General features: G+C 53.7%; 1 protein-coding gene across 1 annotated transcript in view; it reads left to right on the top strand.

Annotated features, from left to right (window-relative positions):
- Positions 1-1050: 1050 nt before the first annotated feature.
- Positions 1051-10308, top strand: part of CERCAM (cerebral endothelial cell adhesion molecule) — a 188268-nt gene continuing 179010 nt past the window's right edge. The window contains exon 1 of the mRNA XM_069236967.1: positions 1051-1316. Coding sequence (XP_069093068.1) covers positions 1123-1316 — 194 coding nt within the window. The 5' untranslated portion in view covers positions 1051-1122. The remainder of the gene's footprint in view (positions 1317-10308) is intronic.

The raw sequence follows: 10308 nt of genomic DNA, 5'->3' as shown, positions 1-10308 counted from the left end.
GCCTGGTGGTCTGCAGTGTGTGTGTAGTGCCTGGTGGTCTAAAGTGTGTGTGTAGTGCCTGGTTGTGAGTGTGTGTGTATAGTGCCTGATTGTCTGCAGTGTGCGTGTATAGTGCCTGGTGGTTTACAGTGTGCGTGTATAGTGCCTGGTGGTCTGCAGTGTGCGTGTATAGTGCCTGGTGGTCTGCAGTGTGTGTGGGTAGTGCCTGGTGGTCTGCAGTGTGTGTGTGAGTAGGGCCTGGTGGTCTGCAGTGTGTGTAGTACCTGGTGGTCTGCAGCGTGTGTGGGTAGTGCCTGGTGGTCTGCAGTGTGTGTGTGTATAGTGCCTGGTGGTCTTCAGTGTGTGTGTATAGTGCCTGGTGGTCTGCAGTGTGTGTGTAGTGCCTGGTGGTCTGCAGTGTGTGTGGGTAGTGTCTGGTGGTCTGCAGTGTGTGTGGGTAGTTCCTGGTAGTCTGCAGTGTGTGTGGGTAGTGCCTGGTGGTCTGCAGTGTGTGTGGGTAGTACCTGGTTGTCTGCAGTGTGTTGTAGTGCCTGGTGGTCTGCAGTGTGTGTGTAGGGCCTGGTGGTCTGTAGTGTGTGTAGTGCCTGGTTGTCTGCAGTGTGCGTGTATAGTGCCTGGTGGTCTGCAGTGTGTGCGTGTAGTGCCTGGTAGTCTGCAGTCTGTGTATGTGTGGCGGGGGGACTGGAGGTCGGGTCTCGCGCCCTCCCCGGCCTGTGCCAGCTCTGCCAATCTTTCTTTGCCTGGGGTACACTCTGGGTAGTGGGGCGCTTTACACCAGCATGTAGCGCCTCGAGCAGAGCTCCACGCTTCCTGCATCCAGACAAGGCATTCTCGCACTCTTGGTGCTGTGGACCCCATTGTTAAGCAAGGACTACAAGTCCCGCAATGCACTGGGAGCCTGGGAGGCTCAGTCACTCCTGCAGGGACCTGCCTGGGAAGAGTGAGTTCTGCCTGCAGCGGATGAAGTAACAACAATCATGTTTTAAGTATCTTAACTACTGGGGGCCCCTCCCCTGACCCCACCCCCAGACTTCCCCCTCTCCTCCTCCCGCCCCCGGTGCCTCCCCTTTTCCGCCATCCCCTCTGCCGACACGTCGCCCCCGATGACCTGTTTGTAGCGCCATGCTGGCAACCTGGGTGCTTCTAGCCGCTGGCCCGCTGCTGTGGGGGGGCCCAGGGCTGGCGGAGGAGCCCCCCCAGGACAAGGTGCCCACCCTGGTGCTCGCCTTCTTGGCCCGGAACGCGGCCCACACCCTGCCCGAGTACCTGGGGGCCCTGGAGAGGCTGGCGTACCCCAAGGACAGGATCTCTGTGTGGTACGTATTCACCCCAGCCCCCCAACTTTGCCTGTACCCCAAGACAAACCTGGGGGCCCTGGAGGGGCTTCAGTACCCCAAAGACAGGTCCTCAGTGTGATAGGTACTCACCCAGCCCCCCAACTCTGCCTGTACCCCAAGACAAACATGGGGGCCCTGGAGGGGCTTCAGTACCCCAAAGACATTATCTCACTGTGATAGGTACTCACCCAGCCCCCCAACTCTGCCTGTACCCCAAGACAAACCTGGGGGCCCTGGAGGGGCTTCAGTACCCCTAAGACAGGATCTCAGTGTGATAGGTACTCACCCCAGCCCCCCAACTCTGCTTGTACCCCAAAACAAATCTGGGGGCTCTGGAGGGGCTTCAGTACCCCAAAGACAGGTTCTCAGTGTGATAGGTACTCACCCAGCCCATCAACTCTGCCTGTACCCCCAAGACAAACCTGGGGGCCCTGGAGGGACTGCAGTACCCCAAGAACATGATCCCTATATGGTAAGCATTGCCCCAGCCCTCCTGTACTGTACCTGCACCTGCACCCCATGGCAAACCTGGGGGCCCTGAAAAGGCTGGAATATCCCAAGTACATGATCTGTGTGTGGTAGGTACTCACCCCAGCCCCTCAACGCTGCCTGTACCCCAAGACAAACCTGGGGGCCCTGGAGGGGCTTCAGTACCCCAAAGACAGGATCTCAGTGTGATAGGTACTCACTCTAGCCCCCTTGTACTGACCCTGTACCCCATGACAAACCTGGGGGCCCTGGGTGGACTGCAGTACCCCAGGGACATGATCCCTGTGTGGTAGGCATTGCCCCAGCCCTCCTGTACTGTACCTGCACCCCATGGCAAACCTGGGGGCCCTGGAGGGACTACAGTACCCCAAGGACATAGTCACTGTGTGGTAGGTAGTCACCCCAGCCCCCGTAACTCTACCTGTACCCAATTACAAACCTGGGGGCCTAGAGAGGTGGCAAACCCCTAAGGACAGGATCTATGTGTGGTAGGTACTCACCCCAGCCCCCTACCCCAACTCTACTTGTTCCCTGTGACAAACCTGGTAGCCATGGAGGGGCTGCAGGACCCCAAGGCCTTGATCTCAAGGTGGTAAGTACACACCCAGGCCCCCAGAACTGTGCCTGTACCCCAGGACTAGCCTAGGGGCCCCTGAGAGGTGGCAGTTTCCCAAGACAGGACGTCTCTGCATGGTAGGTACCTTGTCCGGTTCACCCAGGGTAATAGGTCTCGAGAACTGAATCATGACAGGATCTATGTGTGGTAGTTACTGCCCCTTGGGATAACTAGGTGCGCGCACCTGCAAAATGACGGGGTGGTACTTGTTTTTAGGTTGAGTGCACATGCACTTTGACCTGTTGTAAGTATTAGGGCTTCTAGCCACACCCATCACTTTGATTCATTCATGGTTTTACCTTTAAAAAATCACTTGATGTAATTTGTAAATGTTTATGTTTGTTCCCCCTTCAGACTGCTTTTGTCACGCCTTGCAGACTGACCCTGTTCCATGGTTTGTTGCATGATTGCCCCCTTCGTGCTGCATGGCGGCCATGGCGCTCACAGTGCTCAGAAGCACAACAGCAAGAACTCGATCAGCGGTATTAGGGCGCTGGTCACATTGTTCACAGTTACCTAGTCAGAGTCATTTCTTGTGTCTCTTCTCTTAAAACACTTGAAATTGGTAAACGGTTTACCTAAAACAGTAATCCTCAAAGTGCCTCTCCGGCACAGCAGGAGAGCAGATACGGGAAAACTCGCCCCATAATGCTTTGCAGGGCATTACGTTTCCAAAAACATTTGCTTATAACGCAGCTGTGGTGGTCCTAGGACAATGGGGCAACCTTCAAAACATTTACCACAACTTGCTCTTTCTGTCTAGATCATCTCTGGGTCCCCACACTATGTTAGTGGGGACCCCAAAATAATAACCCCTCCCACCATTCAGTGTCTTTGTAAGCGCTCTTATGTTTGGAATCTTTGTTTTACAGCTGGGAGTAGTTTGTGTTTTAAGGGACTTGTTTGTAATGTCGTTGTTATAGGGCTACTCCCAGAAATGCGTAAAGCGCTACGACCTTTAGGGATTAAGTATATGGTCACAGTACAATACTTACTGCCATCTTTTTTGTGTGGTTATGTTCTCTAGGAGCTAATATAGTTACATGACTGTTTATTACACATGCTATTTTCATTGTGGTGTCCTCTAGGGGCTGTTCTTAGCATTACAGTCAACATACTACAATATTCGTGGCACAGAGACCTGTCCCATAATGCTTTGCAGGGCATTACTTTCATTAAACATTTTTGCTCATAACTCAAGCCTGTGGTGGTCCTAGGGCAATGAGACCACCCTCAAAACGTTGACCACAATGTGCTGTTTCTGTCTACACCATCTCTGTGTCCCCACACTAGGTTAGTGGGGACTCTAAAATAATAACCCCTGCCACGTGCAGTGTCTTTCAGGCATTCTCACAGTTAGAACCTTTGTTTTACAGCTAAGAAGGTTTGTTTGTAATGTCATTGCAGTAGGCCTGCTGGCCCTAACACTTCCTTCTAGGAGCTAAATATATTCTTACATTGCAGTTACATGATCATGTTTCTTACACATGGTATTATTGTTATGGTGCCCTCTAGAGACTTTACAGTCTAATGCCAAAAGTTTATTTCTGATAAGGGTTTATATGATAATTGTATGTGTTTTAATAATCGTTCCTTTTTGCAGTTCTGACCATGATTCAGACCACCTTAACATCCCTATTACAGTATGGCTTTTTTAACACTCTTGATATGTTTGGCTAAATCTTCCAGTTTATTTCTTCTCCGTGGCCGTCTTGTGTCTTTTTTTGAGAATGGTGTTAGCCAGCAGCTCTGATGGTGGCGGTGAAAGTGGTATTCTATGGGAATTAGCATGGGAGATTTAAATTAGGATGCTAAATGGCAACATTTTCATTTTTGGCAGCAGATAGAGGAAGAAGGTAAATGAAAGTGCTTTAGTTGTATGCAGGGCCACTGGATTTATGTGGCAGGAAAAGTCAAAATTATGAGGCAGGGTTGACCTATTAATGTAGCAAGAAAATTCCAGTTATAGATTTACAATGGCAATAGCTCGAACTCAAGCAAATGCCAGACTCATTGCATTGCAAATGCTTGTTCTTTTCATTTAGTGATCCAAGTTGGATCTTTAACTGAAAGACATAAAAGTTTTATTTTTTTTATTGTGTTGTGAGGGGAGTGGAAGTAACACAAGGAAGGAAAGGGGAGCAGAAGCAACACAAGGGAGGGCGGGGCAGCAGAAGCAAAACAAGGGAGGGCGGGGGAGCAGAAGAAACACACAAGAGAGGGCACGGGAGCAGAAGCCACAGAAGGGAGGGCGGGGGAGCAGAAGCAACACAAGGAAGGAAAGGGGAGCAGAAACAACACAAGGGAGGGCGGGGCAGCAGAAGCAACACAAGGGAGGGCGGGGGAGCAGAAGAAACACACAAGAGAGGGCAGGGGAGCAGAAGCCACAGAAGGGAAGGCGGGGGAGCAGAAGCAACACAAGGGAGGGCAGGGGAGCAGAAGCCACACAAGGGAGGGCAGGGGAGCAGAAGCCACACAGGGGAGGGCGGAGGAGCAGAACCAACACAAGGGAGGGCGGGGGAACAGAACCAACACAAGGGAGGGCGGAGGAGCAGAACCAACACAAGGGAGGGCGGAGGAGCAGAACCAACACAAGGGAGGGCGGAGGAGCAGAACCAACACAAGGGAGGGCGGAGGAGCAGAAGCAACACAAGGGAGGTCAGAGGAACAGAAGAAACATAAGGGAGGGTGGGGGAGCAGAAGCAACACAAGGGAGGGCGGGGGAGCAGAAACAACACAGGGGAGGGCGGGGAGCAGAAGCAATAAAAGGGAGGGCGGAGGAGCAGAAGCAACACTAGGGAGGGCAGAGGAGCAGAAGCAACACTAGGGAGGGAGGAGGAGCAGAAGCAACACTAGGGAGGGAGGAGGAGCAGAAGCAACACTAGGGAGGGAGGGGAGCAGAAGCAACACAAGGGAGGGCGGGGGAGCAGAAGCAACACAAGGGAGGGCGGGGGAGCAGAAGCAACACAAGGGAGGGCGGGGGAGCAGAAGCAACACAAGGGAGGGCGGGGGAGCAGAAGCAGCACAAGGGAGGGCCGGGAGCAGAAGCAACACAAGGAAGGGCGGAGGAGCAGAAGCAACACAACGGAGGGTGGGGAGCAGAAGCAACACAAGGGAGGGCGGGGAGCAGAAGCAACACAAGGGAGGGTGGGGGAGCAGAAGCAGCACAAGGGAGGGCGGGGAGCAGAAGCAACACAAGGAAGGGCGGAGGAGCAGAAGCAACACAAGGGAGGGCGGGGTGAGCAGAAGCAACACAAGGGAGGGTGGGGTGAGCAGAAGCAACACAAGGGAGGGCGGGGTGAGCAGAAGCAACACAAGGGAGGGCGGGGGAGCAGAAACAACACAAGGGAGGGCGGGGAGCAGAAACAACACAAGGAAGGGTGGGGGAGCTGAAACAACACAAGGGAGGGAGGGGGAGCAGAAGCAACTCAAGGGAGGGCGGGGAAGCAGAAGCAACTCAAGGGAGGGCGGGGAAGCAGAAGCAACTCAAGGGAGGGCGGGGAGCAGAAGCAACTCAAGGGAGGGCGGAGGAGCAGCAGCAACACGGGAGAGCGGAGGAGCAGAAGCAACACAGGGGAGAGCGGAGGAGCAGAAGCAACACAGGGGAGAGCGGAGGAGCAGAAGCAACACAGGGGAGAGCGGAGGAGCAGAAGCAATAAAAGGGAGGGCGGAGGAGCAGAAGCAACACAAGGGAGGGAGGGCAGCAGAAGCAACACAAGGGAGGACGGAGAGCAGGAGCAACACAAGGGAGGGTGAGGGAGCAGAAGCAACACAAGGGAGGGTGAGGGAGCAGAAGCAACACAAGGGAGGGTGAGGGAGCAGAAGCAACACAAGGGAGGGCGGGGAGCAGAAGCAACACAAGGGAGGGCGGGGAGCAGAAGCAACACAAGGGAGGGTGAGGGAGCAGAAGCAACACAAGGGAGGGTGGGGGAGCAGAAGCAACACCAGGGATGGCGGGGGAGCAGAAGCAACACAAGGGAGGGCGGGGGAGCAGAAGCAACACAAGGGAGGGCGGGGGAGTAGAAGCAACACAAGGGAAGGCGGGGGAGCAGAAGCAACACAAGGGAAGGCGGGGGAGCAGAAGCAACACAAGGGAAGGCGGGGAGCAGAAGCAACACAAGGGAGGGCGGGGGAGCAGAAGCAACACAAGGGAGGGCGGGGGAGCAGAAGCAACACAAGGAAAGGCGGGGGAGCAGAAGCAACACAAGGGAGGGCGGGGAGCAGAAGCAACACAAGGAAGGGCGGGGAGCAGAAGCAACACAAGGGAGGGCGGTGTGAGAAAGTAGCCCCTTTCTATCCTTGTTTCCGCCACTTTTGGCCTGTTTGTGAGTGTATGTCAGGGTGTTTTCACTGTCTCACTGGGATCCTGCTAGCCAGGGCCCAGTGCTCATAGTGAAAACCCTATGTTTTCAGTATGTTTGTTATGTGTCACTGGGGCCCTGCTAGTCAGGACCCCAGTGCTCATAAGTTTGTGGCCTATATGTATGTGTTCCCTGTGTGGTGCCTAACTGTCTCACTGAGGCTCTGCTAACCAGAACCTCAGTGGTTATGCTCTCCCATTTCTTTCCAAATTGTCACTAACAGGCTAGTGACCAATTTTACCAATTCACATTGGCTTACTGGAACACCCTTATAATTCCCTAGTATATGGTACTGAGGTACCCAGGGTATTGGGGTTCCAGGAGATCCCTATGGGCTGCAGCATTTCTTTTGCCACCCATAGGGAGCTCTGACAAATCTTACACAGGCCTGCCACTGCAGCCTGAGTGAAATAACGTCCACGTTATTTCACAGCCATTTTACACTGCACTTAAGTAACTTATAAGTCACCTATATGTCTCACCTTTACCTGGTAAAGGTTAGGTGCAAAGTTACTTAGTGTGAGGGCACCCTGGCACTAGCCAAGGTGCCCCCACATTGTTCAGGGCCAATTCCCCGGACTTTGTGAGTGCGGGGACACCATTACACGCGTGCACTACATATAGGTCACTACCTATATGTAGCTTCACAATGGTAACTCCGAATATGGCCATGTAACATGTCTATGATCATGGAATTGCCCCCTTTATGCCATCCTGGCATAGTTGGCACAATCCCATGATCCCAGTGGTCTGTAGCACAGACCCTGGTACTGCCAAACTGCCTTTCCTGGGGTTTCACTGTAGCTGCTGCGGCTGCCAACCCCTCAGACCCGCTTCTGCCCTCCTGGGGTCCAGCCAGGCCTGGCCCAGGATGGCAGAACAAAGAACTTCCTCTGAGAGAGGGTGTTACACCTTCTCCCTTTGGAAAATGGTGTGAAGGCAGGGGAGGAGTAGCCTCCCCCAGCCTCTGGAAATGCTTTCATGGGCACATTTGGTGCCCATTTCTGCATAAGCCAGTCTACACTGGTTCCGGGACCCCTTAGCCCTGCTCTGGCGCGAAACTGGACAAAGGAAAGGGGAGTGACCACTCCCCTGACCTGCACCTCCCCTGGGAGGAGTCCAGGGCTCCTCCAGTGTGCTCCAGACCTCTGCCATCTTGGAAACAGAGGTACTGCTGGCACACTGGACTGATCTGAGTGGCCAGTGCCACCAGGTGACGTCAGAGACTCCTTCTGATAGGCTCCTTCAGGTGTTGATAGCCTATCCTCTCTCCTAGGTAGCCAAACCCTCTTTTCTGGCTATTTAGGGTCTCTGTCTCTGGGGAAACTTTAGATAACGAATGCAAGAGCTCATCCGAGTTCCTCTGCATCTCTCTCTTCACCTTCTGCCAAGGAATCGACTGCTGACCGCGCTGGAAGCCTGCAAAACTGCAACAAAGTAGCTAAGACGACTACTGCAACTCTGTAACGCTGATCCTGCCGCCTTCTCGACTGTTTTCCTGGTGGTGCATGCTGTGGGGGTAGTCTGCCTCCTCTCTGCACTAGAAGCTCAGAAGAAATCTCCCGTGGGTCGACGGAATCGTCCCCCTGCAACCGCAGGCACCAAAGAACTGCATCACCGGTCCCCTGGGTCTCCTCTCAGCACGACGAGCGAGGTCCCTTGAATCCAGCAACTCTGTCCAAGTGACTCCCACAGTCCAGTGACTCTTCAGTCCAAGTTTGGTGGAGGTAAGTCCTTGCCTCCCCATGCCAGACTGCATTGCTGGGAACCGCGACTTTTGCAGCTACTCCGGCCTCCGTGCACTTCCGGCGGAAATCCTTTGTGCACAGTCCAGCCTGGGTCCACGGCATTCTAACCTGCATTGCACGACCTCCTAAGTTGTTCTCCGGCGACGTGGGACTCCTTTGTGCGACTTCGGATGAGCACTGTTTCACGCATCCTCGTAGTGCCTGTTTCTGGCACTTCTCCGGGTGCTACCTGCTGCTGAGAGGGCTCCTTGTCTTGCTCGACGTCCCCTCTGTCTCCTGACGCAATTTGCGACATCCTGGTCCCTCCTGGGCCACAGCAGCGTCCAAAAACCCTTACCGCACGATTTGCAGCTAGCAAGGCTTGTTGGCGGTCTTTCGGCGGGAAAACACTTCTGCACGACTCTCCACGGCGTGAGGGATCCGTCCTCCAAAGGGGAAGTCTCTAGCCCTTGTCGTTCCTGCAGAAACCTAAGCTTCTACTGTCCAGTAGCAGCTTCTTTGCACCCGCAGCTGGCATTTCCTGGGCATCTGCCCATCTCCGACTTGCTTGTGACTTTTGGACTTGGTCACCTTGTTCCACAGGTACCCTCGACTGGAAATCCATCGTTATTGCATTGCTGGTTTCTGTCTTTCCCGCAGAATTCCCCTATCACGACTTCTATGTCCTTTGGGGAACTTTAGTGCACTTTGCACTCACTTTTCAGGGTCTTGGGGTGGGCTATTTTTCTAACCCTCACTATTTTCTAATAGTCCCAGCGACCCTCTACAAGGTCACATAGGTTTGGGGTCCATTCGTGGTTCGCATTCCACTTTTGGAGTATATGGTTTGTGTTGCCCCTATCCCTATGTGTCCCCATTGCATCCTATTGTAACTATACATTGTTTGCACTGTTTTCTAAGACTATACTGCATGTTTTTGGCATTGTGTACATATATCTTGTGTATATTTCCTATCCTCTCACTGAGGGTACACTCTAAGATACTTTGGCATATTGTCATAAAAATAAAGTACCTTTATTTTTAGTATAACTGTGTATTGTGTTTTCTTATGATATTGTGCATATGACACTAGGTGGTACTGTAGGAGCTTCACTCGTCTCCTAGTTCAGCCTAAGCTGCTCTGCTAAGCTACCTTTTCTATCAGCCTAAGATGCTAGACACCCTATACATTAATAAGGGATAACTGGGCCTGGTGCAAGGTGCAAGTACCCCTTGGTACTCACTACAAGCCAGTCCAGCCTCCTACAGGCGGGGGAGCAGAAACAACACAAGTGAGGGAGGGGGAGCAGAAGCAACACAAGGGAGGGCGGGAAGCAGAAGCAACACAAGGGAGGGCGGGAAGCAGAAGCAACACAAGGGAGGGCGGGAAGCAGAAGCAACACAAGGGAGGGCGGGGAGCAGAAGAAACACAAGGGAGGGCGGAGGAGCAGAAGCAACACAGGAGAGCGGAGGAGCAGAAGCAACACTAGGGAAGGAGGGGAGCAGAAGCAACACAAGGGAGGGTGAGGGAGCAGAAGCAACACAAGGGAGGGCGAGGGAGCAGAAGCAACACAAGGGAGGTCGGGGGAGCAGAAGCAACACAAGGGAGGTCGGGGGAGCAGAAGCAACACAAGGGAGGTCAGGGGAGCAGAAGCAACACAAGGGAGGGTGGGGAAGCAGAAGCAACACGTAGGGCGGGAAGCAGAAGCAACGCAGTGGAGGGCGGGGAGCAGAATGGAGGGGGATCAGAAGCAACACAAGGGAGGGCGGAGGAGCAG

The sequence above is a fragment of the Pleurodeles waltl genome, chromosome 6, assembly GCF_031143425.1.
Source record: "Pleurodeles waltl isolate 20211129_DDA chromosome 6, aPleWal1.hap1.20221129, whole genome shotgun sequence".
Classification (NCBI taxonomy): Eukaryota; Metazoa; Chordata; class Amphibia; order Caudata; family Salamandridae; genus Pleurodeles; species Pleurodeles waltl.
This window is presented reverse-complemented; position numbering and strand designations above follow the sequence as displayed.